Source organism: Haliotis cracherodii, unplaced genomic scaffold (assembly GCF_022045235.1).
Source record: "Haliotis cracherodii isolate W230 unplaced genomic scaffold, xgHalCrac1.p SCAF_1, whole genome shotgun sequence".
Lineage (NCBI taxonomy): Eukaryota > Metazoa > Mollusca > Gastropoda > Lepetellida > Haliotidae > Haliotis > Haliotis cracherodii.
In genome coordinates this window covers 67766231-67785620 of record NW_027266264.1, presented here as the reverse complement: position 1 = coordinate 67785620, position 19390 = coordinate 67766231, and the positions used below count along the sequence as shown (strand labels likewise).

Genomic DNA, 19390 nt, shown 5'->3' with positions numbered 1-19390 from the left:
ATGTAACAACAACAATAATAAAAACAATAATAATATTTAAAATAAAACAAAAACGAATACTACCGTAAAGTATGATAGTGGTTGTGATGATTTGATGACAAACAGTGTGTTAGGCCATACCGAAAAAGCTACCCTGAGTAAAAGCGGGAAAATGCCAGTGCGATATAAATCAGTTTAACAATATTTCATGTCCAACTAATTAACGCCGAGGAACGCCTGGACAACGTCAGGGAGCGATGGGGAAAGTCACGGGGAATGATACCAAATATTCATAAAGTTTTACCTAATAATTGTGTTCTTGTATTAATTTTTTATAAAGTGCCATTAACGAGGGGGGTCCACCCCTCATCTAAATGCCCAACACCATTTAATATGAGACTGTGTCTCATTGCTTACCCCGAATCCCGAGTACTATTTAACACAAATCTCAAAAGCATTGAAACAAGTGTGCGATTTGATGTTGAAATACTGAAACAATATCGACAAAATAAAATATATAAAGAAATTATACGATTTGATTTTATCACCTTCATTGTATTTTAATTGCACACACACACACGCACACACACACGAACACACGCACGCACACGCACGCACACGCACGCACGCACGCACACACACGAACCCTCCTATTTTTTAACTTAGCATAGAATTTATCTCGCTATATATGTGTGTATATATATACACACACACGCGCGAACACACACACACACACACACACGAACACACACACGCACGCACGCACGCACGCACGCACGCACACACACGTTATCTCCAACCCTCCTATTTTTTAACTTAGCATAGAATTTCTCTCGCTATATATGTGTGTATATATACACACACACACACACACGAACACACACACACACACCTTATCTCCAACCCTCCTATTTTTTAACTTAGCATAGAATTTCTCTCGCTATATATGTGTGTGTATATACGCACATATAAGGCGAGAGAAATTCTGTGCTAAGTTAAAGTTAGGAGCTTTGGAGATGGTAACGTCACAGGCACAGTTCTGGGTGTGGTACTGGACAGCTGTCCAAACCAATAGCTGGAAACTAATAAGTGCAACGTGAAACAACAGCTGTATAGTACGCAATCAGCATAACTATTGAGAGTGAATATAAATAAAGTCCCATAGGATGCAATTACATCATATAGCCATTTTATTTATGTCCAATGAAAGTAGCATGCATGTAACACGTCTGCTGAAGAACAAGAACAGTTCGCGTAAGTATTCACAAATATTTATATAATACATATTTCAGTAGTCACCCTGCACTTACACACACACACACACACACACACGCACACGCACACGCTCACGCACACGCGCGCAAACACAAACACACACTTCCCTTGGAACGTCCTTTGTTTCAACTGCGAATCTGGCAGGGGTTCTTTCGTTTCACTTTGAAGTTCCTATTTTAAACACTGCTCTGTAAACTTTTGAATGGAGCTGCGAAAAACTATTGCCAGTCGATATTGGAAATGTGTTGTTTTCTGTTATGGTGAAAAAGTGCTGAATTGTACCCAGAATTTGTGTTTGCCTGTATGATTTTTGGCCAATTAAAAGATTCTCGTCTGCGAATTATTTGCTGCGTTCTGCCAATATGGCGGCCTCCATCGCAGGTCGATTTTCTGTCAAATCAACATTAGGGATTTGGAAACACATGTGTAGACATTTAACTCAGGTTTCAGTGAGTTTCTTTGTCATCAGCAGTTCGTGTAAATTGCAGTTTACGGGGCGTACGCTAGCCACTTTGGTCAACAAATCGAGCTTTAGTTGACTTTATATTTCAAATGAAGATGCCCATGGAAAAGAAAACTTGCCAGGGATAATTTATGTCCTCTTTGTTTAATTTTTTTCACGTAGAAACGTAAACCAAAGACGTATACAGAGGATCACCTGATACTCATCTGAAGTTGCGATAGATATTTTGACCTTGTCACAGTGTTCTTTAGCATTGACAAAAACTGAAGTATGAAGCTACAGTGTTCATTCCAAAGCACCTCGATGTCATAAAGTTTTATCAAATCATAAGTTAGTTTAATAAATCAGTAACTTACATGACAAAACAGGGCAACAATGCTGTTTACCGGATGCAGCTTATGGCCCCAATTGGCTCAGGTTGCTGGCTGTGGCTTGTGCCCAACAGATAATGCATGGCTCTTTGATCCTGATGGTTGGGCACCCCTTGCACTTATTGCCAGTCAGACAACCCTTTATGATGTATTCCTTAGGGTTAGGTGCCCCTAAATACAATCCTTAGGGTTAGATGTGCTTTAGGTATCTGAATAATTTTTATCAACTTTCAAGTTAATTGAAATCCGAAAAAAGTATGTCCACTTTTTAGTCTTACATGCCAGAGTTGGTTGTATATTTTATATAAACACATTATAATGTGTATATTGTAGATAATAGTGCTGGTTAACGGTATAATTGATATAGAACATGATGTGAAATAAAAATTGAAGTCAAGACTGTAGTCTACCAAATGGTCTCATGAATTCGTAGTTGTTATGAACAAATAAAAATATAATATCTTGCCATCAGAATGCTTAAAATGCATTTATGTATGCAGCTGAAATCAGCAATGTCAGTATGCTTGGTGGAAATTAAAAACTGATAACTTGTACCATGTTATTTTTTTCTTCAGATTGCTGGGTTACCAAGTTTTGTTAAAATAGTTGAGGTTGGGCCGAGAGATGGTCTTCAAAATGAAAAGGTTTGAAAATGTATTATAAAAATATGGAGATGTTTCAGTTTCTACATGTTCAATCTGTCTTATCTTTTTATCATTATCAGCGTTAGAAATTGGCACTAGTCCTACAGTCCTTGGCAATTAAACTGCCAAATACTTAAGGTATTATGAGGACTAGTAGAAATTTGCCCTTTAAAAGGGTTGTGTTATATGTTATTATTATGAGGACTATTGGACTAAAACTGTTAGTTTCTGTCACTGATTATGAACTTGTGTTAAGTTAGCTTACACATGTTACAAGATGTGTTCAGTGTAAGGTTGAAATGTTCAACAGGTCAGTGATAAGAGTACAAATGTATATCATGTCAAGCATAAATAAGGTAATCATGGTAATTTCTGCCACTTTAAGTGATGTTGGAAATGTCACAATTTTTATGGTATGATTTCCATGATTTGCCTCTGAAAATGGCAACAACTTTGTCTATACATTAGAAATGAAAACAGCAACACATTTTTGTAAAGGGCAACACATTTTCATGAAGCATTTAAGAGTTTTTAATGTTCATATATTACATGTATATATCTAGTATAACATGGTATAACAATGTTTAAAATTAAACATTAAAGTAAAGGCATCCTTATTGTTATTGATCTCATTTTTGGTAAATTTTTGTGTATTTTTGTATATATATATATGGACAAGTTTTAGACATTTTCATGATTATCGATAGGCTTACCATGCTTACTTGGCGAAATTAAATTCTTCTACTTCAGATTAGTAGCAGACCACTTAACTAGTAACTGATGATCATCTGTAGCTGTATGTGTTATTTTATCATATAAAAACAAACACATGCTTTCTTATTTTTACAGACAATTGTTCCAACTGAAACCAAGATTGAGTTTGTCAATCGTTTGTCAGAAGCTGGACTTCCGGTGATCGAAGTTACAAGTTTTGTATCTCCCAAATGGGTTCCTCAGGTTTGATATGTTTCTTTAGTATATTTGAATGGAAATGTTAACATATGGGAGCCTTATCATGATACTAGGTCCATGGATGTTAAGGGGTCCTTCTCCATTGTTGTCATGACCCTTATGTTAATATTCTAGGAATACAAGGTCCCTGGATTTAAACCCTGTAAGAGACCTCAAGGACCCATAACCCACCTTAATTTTGAAAACTGATAACAACATTTGATATCTCCATGTTTGACAAAATATTTAAGAAAAAGTTTGAAGGCTTTGCTTTATCTGCTTCAAATGCATGATATTTTTTAACTTATCCTGCACTACTCGTTAATGCATTTACTGCTTGTTCTTGAAAGAAAGAAGCGCCGTATGAGGTCTTGCTGAAGAAGAAGTTGTTCCAACTGGTTGTGTGGCTAATCACATCACACAGCTCCCACAGAAGTGATGAAGTCACGTATCATGTCATTACTGCTGTCACTCAGAGAGTACAGACACTAGTTTTGAACTGCCAGCTTTATCCATTACAATCCTTTGTGTGTTATTATAACACTATTGTTTTGTGTAAATTGTGTCCTTCCTATGGTTTGTGTCTTCATATATTACATACGATTTTTACCATTGCATTAATATTTAACGCTGAATGGTGACTTTTGGTCACGGTAAATATCAGGCATTTTGTTCCAATTGCCATTTTGAATACACTTCGTGGTCAAGTTTTTCATGTCATGCATTTGTAGTCTTTGTGTTGCTTGATACTTCTTATACTTTGTCACACCTCTGCTTCCCAAAGTGTTATCCAAGTGTTTTATTCACCTTTTTTGCATAATCTTATCCCTTAACCTCTGTGTTCTGGGATTAAGAATATTACATACATACACAATCATGGTGGGTACGCATTGTGATTACACCTTCTGCTTCATTGCAGATTTATGTCCTGTAGTACTCCGTGCCTCGGTAACAAATGGCTGGGACCCCCACCCTTTGTGCCTGGACTGCTCTGATATTAATATTATGTTCAACAGCTACAAATGTAGCTTTTGCATACACCTCTCTCACAGAGCCTTCTCCAAGTACCTGAGGGTCTCTTGGAAGTGCAGTTCACAGTAAGCTTGTGGACAAGCTAATATGAAGATGTCTTATTCCTCTGGGACTACTTCATCTCCATTTTCCTTAGCTACTACATCTTCTTCGGGCTGGAAATACCAGCGTCTACCCCTCTAAGATCAGACTTCCTGCATCTTTCTATCAACGTTGATATCTACTCCCGAGACGACAGTACTCCTCCGGGATTCTATGACCATCCTTGGCACCACCGACTCAGAGATTGGCCTCATGGATCCCTCCTGGTTGCAGATGATGCAGTCCATGTTACAGCAGAAGCTGGCCTGTGTGTGAATTAACAAGACACCGTTAAACTTCAAGGTTCCTCGGTTGAGGGAGGACGATGATCCCATCCATGCTTTGGAGATGGCAGACACAGCACACACCTGGGATGACCTCGCAGACAGAATTTAGCCGTAACACAATCTCCCTGTGGTTACATGCTCTCATTCTACAGGCTTATGAGACCACTGGATTACATCCCCAGGGCCATCAATCCTCACACCCTCAGAGCGGTCGCTGGACATGCAAATGTTTTTTATATACAACGGAAGTCCAACATTTCCTCAAGCCCTTGGCAGCGCCTGGCCTCGTGGTGAGGGTTCTGTGAAAGGTCCCACCCATTCTCCCTGTCTATCAATGTTGGCTGAACGATTCCATGGAGAGGACGATAGTACTCTCGAAGATTTTCCTTCCTGTCTCTCCAGGTAAACATAATCTGCACCAAAGTTGAAGATCACAACTTCTCGACCGATTCAACATTTGACAGAATCGGCATATGCTTCGGGGTACCCACCTCAAGATCATCGTTCACAACACAGGATTGGTTTACATGCTTTCTTGTACGTAATGCTGTAACCACTCGACCAGACGCCTGTTGCTGTACATCAATGTGATCGAGTCACTAACTACAGTAGACATTTGATGCCAGCATGCGCAGTTATGAGACACCACGCCTCATCGTCCCTCGGTATAAGAATGGGATTGCTTATACAGTGCCCAGGTGATGGAAACAATCACCTTACTTTCATTGGTATGATCTTTCAGACAAAAGAATTTTATACATTCAGCCTGATCTAACGAAGCACCTCCTTTTATCATCATCTCGATATAAGATCGGGAGTGCCCATACGACCAGGGGATAGAAATGATCACCTTACTTTGTTTGGTACGATCTTACAGACCAAAGTTTTCTATATATTCAGCCATATCTACTGGATGCAGCTTCGGCCTCCCCTACCCTTACATCGATGCCTAGGCATCAGTTGTTCGACCATGTCCAATTACAAGATTGGCCAAACCTGCTGATCCACTCTCACAGTCACAGCAAATGTCCCCTCCCGACTCCAGACAGGTTACATCTTCATGGCTGGTCCATCTACGAAGAGCTGTAAGTGCCAAGGGTCACTCAGCAAGGGCGGCGAAGGCAATCACTTTTGCACGCAGTCCTTCTACCAGGGGCCTTTATGATGACAAGTGGCACTCCTTTGAGAGTCTCTGCAAGGAGAAACACCAGGACCCTACCTCTGCGTCACCACAATTCTTGACTGAGATTGGACTGTTTTTGCGCCACAAGTGTATCCTGAAGGACAGCACCATCACAACCTACCTTGTGGCCCTTAACTCCGTCTTGGCACTTTCGATAGTTTGAAAGATCACCAAGATTCTGCAACTCCAAGCTTTGTTACGCTCCTTTCGTCTGGTAGACCAGACGGACAAGTTCAGATCTGAATGTGGTAATTACCCTGCTGAGAGGCACGCCCCTTTGAGCCGCTCCACTTAGTGTCTTATTACAACCTCACCAAGTCAACGGTCTTCTTCTTGGCTCTGGCAACAGCGGCATGTGTGAGTGAACTACATCACCCGTGTTAGATTTGAGCGTAGAGTGCATGGAGATGATCATCTGGGGTTGTGCTGAGACTTCATAGCCAAGATTCAACTCCCAGGACAACAGGATGGATCCTTCACCATCCTGCTCCTTTTATTGATAGTGGGGGTTGAAGATGAACAGGAACTTCTACCATGATGGTGCAGGTGCTGCGATCCTTCATTCGAGTCTCCAAGAATCTTAGGGGACAAGGTTGACCCCAAGGTATCTACGACATTGCAGGTGTAAGTCAGTCGCAACATGATCGCCCTATGGCTTTGCGTCATCATACTTCAGCTTATGAGGCTGTGGGACTGGATCCTCTAAGCCAACAATCAGCATGAGATCTGGGAGGACACCTCTACCATGGCGCTTCACAACTGCTCCACCCGTGCCATTATGAAAGGCTGCTGCTGGCGTTCACCAGACACTACCTGCGAGATGTCGGCCCTTTGGTGGTTGCCCAGCAGGTCATTGCCACAAGGTGCTGCTGATGCTTCCACATGTCCGGAGCCAACCTTTCGACGTCTCCGGTGCGTCACCCCAGACTAGAATGTTACATGCTGAACACATTGGCTCAGTACGTAAGTTCTAGACTTTAAACGCCGTTTAATTTTTATTACTGCAATGATACCAGGACATCACACATACCTGACTCTCTCCTTCCCTGCTGACAGGAATGGTCACTTGATCCCGGACATAGCTGTTGCTGCTTGGTGGGAGTCTGTGGAGAGTTTATTAAAGATCATGTCTACAGATGCATTGAGGAGTAATGCAGGATAAGTTAAAAAATCTAGTAAAATCCTCGCTATACTTATCCTGCATTACTCTGTCTAAAGTGGCCCACCTGTCACAGAGCTGCCTTCCTAGATGTCTTAAGATGTTACAATCTAGCAGTCATGTGATGTATGTATATATGAGTGTATATCCTCACTTTCCTTGGTCACGTGGGAGCTGTGTGATGGGATTAGCCACACATCCATTTGGAACAACTTCTTCTTCAGCAAGACCTCTCACAGCTCTTCTTTCTGTCAAGAACAAGCAGTAAATGCATTAAGGAATAATGCAGGATAAGTATACAACTATAAAAACTTATCTAGGATTTTACTAGTTTTTTCATGTTAGCTTTAATCCACTAAACCAGGGAACACTGTCCATATGAGGTCATTGACAACTGTCAGTAATGTATAATGTTTGACATTTCCTGGTGACTGATCTGTGTGAAAAAGGACATTATATATCTGACAAAAAGAATTACATAAGAAAGAGATAGTGAAATAACTGAACAAATATTAATGGGGATTTGTTATCATGATAAAAAGGCGAAAAAAATAGCTGTTTTGGTGAGGATCTGTGCATTTGTGATCACAAATTGATATGTGGTTGCTAGATAAATGCTAGCAACCCAAATCATGCACAAAGCAATTTGCATTTGTTTGAAAACATAACCAAATATATAAAGTGATGTAATATGTTTGCAAATCCGAATGTATGAATGTTTAGTTAATTTCAAAAAGGGGATGCCCAACCCTGCACCCCCATTGGAAACTTTAAACTGAGGCTTCAAAACACATAAACAGCTGATTTTATTCTCTGAATACACATCTTGGAGGCGATGCTAAGGATATTGAATACAGTACATATATATATATGGATTTAAGGTCTTTGATTAACCAAATGTTTTTTCATCTTGTACCGTTCTAGAACAGGTATTTGTTTCAAAAGTTAGATGATGCCTTGTTGCAATGACCATTTGTTTCCTCTGTAGATGGCTGATCACTCTGAAGTGATGGAGGGAATACACAGGCATGATGGTGTGGTCTACACTGTACTCACGCCAAACCTCAAGGGTTTTGATGCTGCTGTGAGTACCTGACATACTGCCTTTTGTTATCAGTACTATCGTTCATGAGGACCTGGAATGCACATAGTCAAGCTTAGGGCCCTATAATTGGTTTTATCACCTTTTAAGAAATGAATATTTCATCCAAAATTAACCCCTAGGCTTAGATACAGAAAATATGCAAATATGACTAAAGATTCCATTTCATTTAATTTTAAAGAAGAAACATGTTTCACATTCAAAAGTACAATAAAACACTAATGCGCCACTTAAGGGTTGGATCGCTCAAATTGATTTCTTGTTTCCCATGGGCTTTGATCTCTTAATGCAACTGGGCCCTGGTTCCATGGGTCATTGGTTCAAATCTCAGATTCACCCCGATGATGTTTCTTGGTTGGTCAGCACCATACATCTTGATACACAAAACTTCTGGGTTTCATTTGTGAGGTACACATCTACGACCTGCTTTGCATTTGATGTTCTCCCATAATAACACTTTTCATGTAACTGGAAAATACATGATTCTGATAGGTTAAATGCAGGTTTCAGATCACAATAACAACCTCTTTTGATGGCCGCATCACTGCAGAAATTAATGTTTACAGGAATTTACTTCTTTCTCAATCATTGTCGTTAGACGCTTTCAAATAAATATACATGCAATTGTAGGTTACTAACTCAGTAACACCAGAGTTGCTGTTCCTAAAACATATGTGTAGGACTCAAATCCATGGTGTGATTCTAATCTGTGTTGAATTCTCATTGTAACATGATGTCATTATTGCAATGATGTCTTATCCCTGAATGTAGATTCAGTTCAATTGTTATATGATGTCATGCTTGCAATGATGTCATGACTCCTTGCCTGTGATGATGTCATGTAAGTTTAACATCCATTACTGATAGAAACAGTGATCAGTCCAAAACAATTGAACTGGACACTATAGAAAATGAAGGTTTTCTTATGGTGGATTGATCCCAACTGAGGAAGAAACCAGTATGAAGAAGACAGAAGAAAGATATTCAAATGATTTAAAAAAAATATGAATCCGAAGTTGGGAAGCATGAAAATATTCAGGATTTTATCAACTCTGGCAAATGGGGGAATGGTGCTGAAGGTCTTAGAAAATTATTACTATAATTGAACTTTAGGGAACGTTTTTAAGAAAGGTTCTAATATGCAATGCTTCCACCTGACAATGTTGCTCCAAAGGGGAAATGATAAAAATCATTTAGAAAGATCACAACATTGATCATCCATAGTCTGCTGCTATATATGCATGTATACAACGTTTAGCGCTATGGAAATTGCCAATTATTAATGTTATATGATAATCTGGCATAGATCTGAGTATGCGCCAATACCCATATGTGGAATCTGACATGGATATGAGTATTCGCCAATATCTGCCCTACTTGTAGAATATGCCATAAATCTGAGAATCAGCCACGGATCAGAGTCCTACCATAGAGTCTTACATATATGTAGAGTAATACTAATGGGGCAGAAAACACAACAGAAAGTGTAGAGTCTGTTACAAATATTAGGGGCAGCAGAGAAGTTTGGCCCTTCCCTATCTATGTGACATAACTATTGTGTCAAAGTATAAGTTGTGACATCAAGTGGTGTGTGGTATGGAACTAAACCTTGCGTGGTTTACTTCATTTTATTGAGGGGTGCCCACTTTATAATTTCTTTCCTACACACTTTCAGTGCCTCTATATATGCAAGTTAAAAACTTTTTGAGTGTATGGTGTGACATACTTTGATTACTGGTGCTTCCTTTATTCAAATCTGCAAACCACACAAAACTTTGGTTTTATTGGACAAATCCTATGCCGCTTAACAGGTTAATTTATCTTCTATTAACAGCAAAAAATTTGTGCTTAGTTTTGTCATAGTAGAATGAAGAAAAACATTTTGTCTTCACTGTAGACCTTTGTTACCTCTGGATTTGACTGTGATAAATTTGGTGTTTGAAACCTCACACAACACTCTTCGAAATTCAATTAAACACTTTTATCATGTCTACAGTTAACATAGCTCCACATTGAAAACCATGTTTATAACTTTATTAACTCTTAGGATATCCTAGATATTCCACATGATTGCTCAGTAGTTTAGCCCTTATGCTCTATTTCTTGTTATTATACAGATGTCAGCAAAGGCCAATGAAGTGGCCATATTTGGCGCTGCCTCTGAGTCTTTCAGCAAGTAAGTAACCCTCTGGTAAAATCTGCTTGCTAAAATCATGTGCAGGTCCTGCATCACATGACGGCATATCTTCGCAACCCATGCCTGTCGTAAGAGGCGCCTGACAGGATCAGGTTGTCAGACTCGCTGATTTGGCTGATGCATGTCATCGTATTTCAATTGGGTGGATTGATGTCCTGATGTCATTCACTGGATTGTCTGGTTCAAATGCGAATATTTACAGACAATGGTCCTATTGCTGGACTAAAATGAGTATGTTGTGGTTTCTTAGGATGGATATTGGACACATCACAGCGCTAGAAAATGGCACTTATCCTATATTCCTGGCCAAACTGCTCAATAGTTAAGGTATCATAAGGACGAATAGAAATTTGCCATATTTAAGTATACATGTATATGTTATCATTATAGGAACTAGTAGACTAAAATGTTAGTTCTATTGCTGCACCACATTCATCTTTTACCTTCAAAATTCAGTTTCCTCCCATGCTCTCTTGTGCAAGTCATTCATATCACACAAGTTTTGCTATATGTTTTTAGATAATAGATTATGTTTATTGTCAAGAGTACAGATAATTTATAAATTTATCTGTAATACTGAATCTAACCTTGGGAAGGAATGGTAACTGGTTTTACTCCTACATGCCTGTACATGCTGATCAAGGGGAGCAGACTTTGCAATATACATGAAGAAAAATAAATCGTGTGTACGTGTGTGTGTTTGTGTGGCTGCTTGTACTAGTCCGGACTGATGCCGATTTATAGTGCTAGCTCACTGAGATACCATGCCGCAGTTTAACATGAATACCCCACTCAGACACAGTATACTGACTCCGAGGGGCGGTCGGGTAGCCTAGTGGTTAAAGCATTCGCTCGTCACGCTGAAGACCCGGGTCCTCTCTTTACTGTTTACATGGGTCTAATAATACCATGTGATGTCCTTGTATACTCCATACATCATCTCTTTACTGTTTACATGGGTCTAATAATACCATGTGATGTCCTTGTATACTCCATACATCATCTCTTTACTGTTTACATGGGTCTAATTATACCGGTATATGCTGTTCTAATGTACTGCATACATCCTCTCTCTCCAGTTGACATGGGTATAATACCATGTGATGTCCTTGTATACTCCATACATCTTCTCTCTCCTGCTGGGGCGGTCGGGTAGCCTAGTGGTAAAGCGTTCGCTAGTCACGCCGAAGACCCGGGTTCTATTCCCGACATGGGTACAATGTGTGAAGCCCATTTCTGGTGTCCCCCGCCGTGATGTTGCTGGAATATTGCTAAAAGCGGCGTAAAACCATACTCTCACTCACTCACTCACTCACTCCGAGCCGACCAGTCCTTGTTTTAGCCCCTTAATGCCGAGCGCCAGACAGGGTAACAACAAGTACCATCTTTTAACGCCTTTTGGTATGACACGCCCGGGGATTGAACCCCAGACCTTCTGCTCTCCAGGCGGACGCTCTACCACTAGACCACGGAGGCGATCAAATTACACTTTGGTTCAAACCTACTATGAGACATGTTAGACATAAGTCCTGCGGGGTCATATGGGTAGACAGTTCTTAAGATTGAAATGAAATGAAATGAAATTTACCTTGTCAGTACAAGAACTTACTGCCTTACTGCCCATACTCTAAGGAACATCTATTAATAAAATAAAATATACGATGAGTGGAAGTTGTTTGTGGTACAATGAAACACTGCAGGGAGAATAAATCTCTGCTTTTATATTATCTGTGCTGTGTTTTATTGGACAAGAAACGACTTGTTTAGTTCTTATATGAGATAGCAACATTTTGTCCAGCCTCAGTAAGGATGTTAATAAAATGTACAATTTTTAAAAATATTTACCCATATTTAAATAATGATGGCTCCCTGAATACAATCTGACCGTGGCAATGTTGGACAAGTCCATTTTATGACCAGGGAGGTTACGTTAGGTATTTCCTGAATATTCTCACAATTTTTATGTTGATTACCTGTACCGAATGTCATATCTCTCTCACGTTTTGGATGTGATCTTTCGGCTATTCGGTGAATCGAATGTATATACAGATGGTTTTACTTGGAACAGTACCATCCATAATAATCAGTAGGGGACATAACTCCACTGACGTTTCTGTTATTTCTTTTGCCTGAAGCTGACTGTGTTTCATGTCTTACAAACAGGAAGAACATCAATTGTTCCATTGCTGAAAGTCTTCAGAGGTTTGAGGAGGTCACAGTGGCGGCAAAGAAACACAACATTCCTGTCAGAGGGTAAGTATTATACAAACTTATTTTTGTTATTAGTTTCATTTCTTCAGGTGACAAGGGGCGGTCAGGTATCCTAGTGGTTAAAGCGTTCGCTCGTCACGCCGAAGACACGGGTTCAGTTCCCTAAATGGGTACAATGTGTGAAGCCCATTTCTGGTGTCCCTCGCCCGGATATTGCTGGAATATTGCTAAAAGCGGCGTAAAACCATACTCACACACTCACTCTTCAGGTGACAAAAGTCAGTTTAATGGGCGTTGTTTTTTGTTGGTGTTAACATTTCTAGATGATTTTTTTTATGACTCATTTAGATTTTTAACAATCAGTATTACAAGATAGTTTTACTGTCATGCTTCGGTTAAAGATATTGGTGCTGTATCCTTTCGGCTGTGTTTTGGACAAAAAATTGTATTGCATTATATTGTGATACAATTATCTAATGCGATATGTATTGCAGTGTATTGGTAGATAAACTGTTTGACACTGATTGGCATTGATTGTACATGCAGGTCCTGTTATCTTCATACAAAAGTAAACATGGCTTGTTTATAAAGAAGGCATCATTTGTGAATGAATTTATTGGTAGATTTTAGGTAATATGATACAAATGATAAGGAAACTTGTTACATTTTTTGTACCCAATATGCCGGAACACTGGATAAAATATTTGCAACATGTATCTTTCAAAAAGCATATGGCAGTGTACTGGTATACCGTACAGTCCTTGTCTATTAATTAACAGGTTCATTTTTGCCCAAACAAATATGTACCCCAAGGGTAAAATGTTTTCAATATATTTGGAATGTTACGAGAATACCTTTTTGCAGGTATGTTTCCTGTGTTTTGGGGTGTCCGTATGAGAAAGATGTTCCCCCAGAGAAAGTGGCTGATGTAAGTTCTTAGAAGAAATATATATTGCAATCATGTACTTTGATTAAAAATGTTTTTCTTTTCCTCTGATGTTTTACTAGTGTTTATACCTTGAATTCATTTGATGGTCGTGGTGATGTAATCTCAAATTACAGTTTAAGATCCTTAGTCTTGTTGTATTTTGTTCCATAAGATGTATATGATAGGTCGGAGTGTCGCAACTGTACATCAATGACAAGTGAGAATATCAATACCCCTAATTATCATTGATGACGAAACACTATTGATAGTATCGATAGACATAATATGATTTCAGCCAATAATCAGTGTTATGTGCTTCAACTTTCCGGGCAAACAGCTGCATCTTTGACTTGGGGGATGTTTTCTGTTTTGTCACTATTTTGAATGATTGATAATGCACGGAAATCTATTGCGATAGTAGCACTGATAGCAAATATGCCCTGGATAGTCGCCGCTAATGAAAAGACTTTTTGACATGGTGTATATATGTGTGCCTAGGTTGCCAAGAGTCTGTACGACATGGGGTGCTATGAAATATCCCTAGGGGACACCATCGGTGTAGGAACACCTAGAGGCATGAAGAACTTGATAGCAACGGTCAGCAAGAAGGTTCCCGTGGACAGACTAGCTGTACATTGCCATGATACTTACGGCCAGGCTCTGGCTAACATCTTTGCTGCATTACAGGTAGGTTTGTTCTCTTTCTGTTGCTGACACCGACAGGACAGTTCTTTTAGAATCATGTACTGTCCTGTCTTATATCTCCTCTCTCTCCTGCTGACATGGGTATAATACCATGTGATGACCTTGAATACTCCATACATCCTCTCTCTCCAGTTGACATGGGTATAATACCATGTGATGACCTTGAAAACTCCATACATCCTCTCTCTCCTGCTGACATGGGTATAATACCTTGTGAGGACCTTGAATACTCCATTCATCTTCTCTCTCCTGCTGACATGGGTACAATACCATGTGATGTCCTTGTATACTCCATACATCCTCTCTTTACTGTTTACATGGGTCTAATAATACCATGTGATGTCCTTGTATACTCCATACATCCTCTCTTTACTGTTTACATGGGTCTAATTATACCGGTATATGCTGTTCTAATGTACTGCATACATCCTCTCTCTCCTGCTGACATGGGTATAATACCTTGTGAGGACCTTGAATACTCCATTCATCTTCTCTCTCCTGCTGACATGGGTATAATACCATGTGATGTCCTTGTATACTCCATACATCCTCTCTTTACTGTTTACATGGGTCTAATAATACCATGTGATGTCCTTGTATACTCCATACATCATCTCTTTACTGTTTACATGGGTCTAATAATACCATGTGATGTCCTTGTATACTCCATACATCATCTCTTTACTGTTTACATGGGTCTAATTATACCGGTATATGCTGTTCTAATGTACTGCATACATCCTCTCTCTCCAGTTGACATGGGTATAATACCATGTGATGTCCTTGTATACTCCATACATCTTCTCTCTCCTGCTGGGGCGGTCGGGTAGCCTAGTGGTAAAGCGTTCGCTAGTCACGCCGAAGACCCGGGTTCTATTCCCGACATGGGTACAATGTGTGAAGCCCATTTCTGGTGTCCCCCGCCTTGATATTGCTGGATTATTGCTAAAAGCGGCGTAAAACCATACTCACTCACTCACTCACTCACTCACTCACTCTCTCTCTCTTCTGCTGACACAGGTAAATACCATGTGATGTCCTCGTATACTCCATACATCCTCTCTTTACTGTTTACATGGGTCTAATAATACCGGTATATTCTGTTCTAATATACTCCATACATCTTCTCTCTTCTGCTCCTCCTCTGTAATACTGAAATGGGTATCTTACTGTGTGATGTCCTGGTAAACACCATAAATGCTTGTGTTTTCTCAGTATAATTAGTTATTCCAATTTACATATACATGTTTTAGATTTCAGAATTTAAGAAAGATTTACAAAGCTTTTAAAAGTATGAATTGAAAAGCATCATACAATCAAAAGATGTCACTAGTTTACTAATGAGGTTCTTGTTGTCCCAGATGGGCGTCAGTGTGGTGGACAGTTCCGTGTCGGGGCTGGGAGGCTGTCCCTATGCCAAGGGTGCTAGTGGAAATGTATCCACAGAGGATGTGGTCTATATGATGAATGGAATGGCAATCAAAACTGTAAGTATAATGTTACTCACATTTCTACATGGTTGGAGGATGGTTTAAAGAAGCTGCTTATCATATAAAGTGCTGTAATTATTGCACAGAACACAGGGTGCCAGATAATTTGTTAGCCATTGAGTATTTACATACATGTTTTCATTCACATTGAGTATTGATAGTTTTCTATGGGCAAGATGCATTTTATGCATTGTTCACTGCAGTAAAGTTCATGTATGTGTAATGCATGCATCTATGCAAGGCGAATATAATATATTGGGTAATTACACAGATTGTTATTATACTATTGGGTTTAAAAAAGATTTGTGTGTGTATTTGGATGCAAGCAACTCAATTGGGTAATGGTGAAATATTTTGCGTATTTTATGCAAATGTGCAGCTTCAATGGAGCTCTGAGGATTACATTCATTATATACAAAATTTAATGTGAATTTACGGCTGAATTAAGTTTGTTGTCACACAACATAATAATAATAATTCAGGTTTTAATTAATCATGTATGTGCAGTTGAAATTAGTAGTAGATAGTATCACTAACTAGCCAACTTCACATCCATACGCATCAGTCTCAGTTTCCACCACTACGTACATGACATAGTAGTATATATCAAGTTAGTCAGCATTAGCAATTGGCACTTGTCCTATTTTCCTTGCGAGACTGCCCAGTAGTTAAGGTATCGTAAGGACTAGTAGAAAATGGCCCTTGTTTTGCTGTATGTATCATTTAGGACTAGTGGACTAAAACTGTTAGTTTCTGTTGCTGTTAGTATTGACTATTTCACTGTTTCTGTGGCACTCCCGAATGCTGATGAATGTATGTTCTGAGACTACTGGGGGCATGGGTGGCCCAGTCATCTAAGGCGCCGCAATTCACTGTGAAGAGTTGCGTCGCCTTTGGCACCCCAGAAACCTATGATTGTGGGTTCGAATCCCGGTTCGCCCCGATTATGTTTCCAGGTTTGTCAGCACCATACCAGTGCTCGTGGGTTTCACCGAAGTGGTAAACGTTTGAGACCTGCATTCCTTCAGGGCTTTCCTCCCTTATTATGCTGACATGACATAACTCAAATGTATTACTGTTAAAAGCGGCGTTAAACCCAACTCACTCACTTACTTTGATACTACTTGTTTCTATATTTTCAGGGGGTCAACATTCACAAGTTAATAGAAGCTGGGAGTTTTATCTCCAATGCCCTTGGTCGGAAGTCAGGGTCCAAAGTATCACAAGCCACAAAGTCAAGTCTATAACATATTATATTGTTGAATATATTATCAAGTGGGTTTTGAAGAGGATGTTATATACACGAGTGGGTAATATTTCTTTGGATGACTGAATTCCTGATTACTTCAAAATCTTCTTGCATACCGGTAAATGTTTTAGTCCTTTGAAAGTCTGCCACTTGTAGGTTTGAGTTAGTCATGGTACTTACACATGGTGAGATAGATGATTGTGATAATATTGAAAGGTGAATGTGATACCAGAGCTGACGTTACATTAAAGGATGCAGTATCTAATATTTAAACAGAAATTTCATTGTTCACTCGGATCCAAACAACGGGAACATATTCAGTGTTAGAAACTGGCCCTGGACCCTTTAGTCAGCACCAATATGCTCAATAAGAATAGTTGAACTTTTCAACATTTTGAAGTTTTTTTCTATAAATCGACATAAGTGACTGAAAAGGGTTAATTTCTACTGCTTGTAAAGCTGTTCAGTAAAATTCACGGATGCTTTTCTAGATTTACTATATGTTTTCACATATATCTTTCGTCTTTTAGATGACAATATATAATGCAAGAATTGTGTCTACATACAAGATAAGGTCACTTATATTAACATGCTAATTGGATGGTTGTGTTACACATGATCTTATATGGACCAGAATGTTGTTTTTTGGCTTACACTTACAGACTTTTGTGTGAAAAATTGGTATTAAATATAAAGTGAAAACAGAAATGATTATTTTTTTGTTCTTCAAAATGTTTTATGAATATGTTGCCATGTATGCAGTGTGAAGCTTGTCTCACCACTATGGTAACCTATAATAGTTCAACGTATCAAAGAAATTTCTTTTTGGTTTTTATTCTTTTGGTCACTTTTCATTTTGTGCTAGGCTTGGTGAAATCTGTAAACCAGCTTACAAAAACCAAGCAAAACATTTCTTCGTTGCTATTATTCAAAATATATTATTTTAATAAAGATATCTGTATCATTGACTTCACACTTACAAGCGTTTCGGTTGCACAATTAACATACCGCTGATGAAAGTGAAGACTGAGATACCTTAATAGGTGAGAGTCACCTTTAAAAACAGTTGCATTTGTTAGTGGATAAGTTACATTTTGTAAACACTTTATTGACCTTATTTTGTATATTATATTGTATGGTGTGGTAAATATAGGTACATCTTTTATGCGTTTCCAAGTATTTATTGATACTGTTGTTTTTGTTGCTGAAATTTAATAAATAGTGATGATGAATGATAAATTTTCATTTGTTGTGTTTTTGAATTGCTGAATTCACTGTAACAACTTATTTTGAAAAAGAAAATGGGGCACAAAGATATTGTTATAACTGTTGCACAGCTGTTTTATTTGTTATGGGATGTGTTTTTTTTCCCTTGCTGTACGTGAGGTCACAACAGATTATTTTGAGCTTGACTGAAATGAAAGTTTATGAGAAGTTTTGTAACATTTATGTGGCAGACTGTTGTAAATTTTGACATTTTAACTACTAGGCCCATTTTCGTGAACTTTGAAAAGTGCTCACAGGCTTGACTATATTCCATGAGGATTCTGGCTCAAATTTGGTGCCTAGTGCTTGTTCTCATGCTTATAGCTGGCTAGAGTTGGGATCTGGTGGTCAGTCTCTAAGTTGGCTGATTGTGGGTCATTGTTCCCTGATGATGTATGATAATGCATCTTTGTACATACATTGGCTATTCCAAAGTTTGTAATACTGTACATACATTGACTTTACCAAGGTATGTATCTCTGTACATACATTGGATATACCAAGGTATGCATACCAAGGTATGGATCTCTCTACATACATTGGATATACCAAGGTATGAATCTTTGTACATACATTGGATATGACAAGGTATGCAATACTGTACATACATAGGATATGACATGGTATGTATGTCTCTACATACATTGGATATGACAAGGTATGCATCTCTGTACATACATAGGATATACTAAGGTATGAAATACTGTACATAAATTGGATATACCAAGGTATTCAATACTGTACATAAATTGGATATACCAAGGTATGCAATACTGTACATACATAGGATATGACATGGTATGCATCTCTGTACATC

General features: G+C 38.8%; 1 protein-coding gene across 1 annotated transcript; it reads left to right on the top strand.

Annotated features, from left to right (window-relative positions):
- The first annotated feature begins 1616 nt into the window (after positions 1–1616).
- LOC139467638 (hydroxymethylglutaryl-CoA lyase, mitochondrial-like) lies at positions 1617–18547 on the top strand. Its single transcript, XM_071249165.1, has 10 exons — positions 1617–1703; positions 2664–2732; positions 3582–3689; positions 8414–8509; positions 10645–10703; positions 12888–12977; positions 13800–13863; positions 14362–14550; positions 15930–16055; positions 17201–18547. The coding sequence occupies exons 1-10, from the start codon at positions 1617–1619 to the stop codon at positions 17303–17305; spliced, it is 993 nt and encodes a 330-aa protein (XP_071105266.1). The 3' UTR covers positions 17306–18547.
- Positions 18548–19390: the final 843 nt, after the last annotated feature.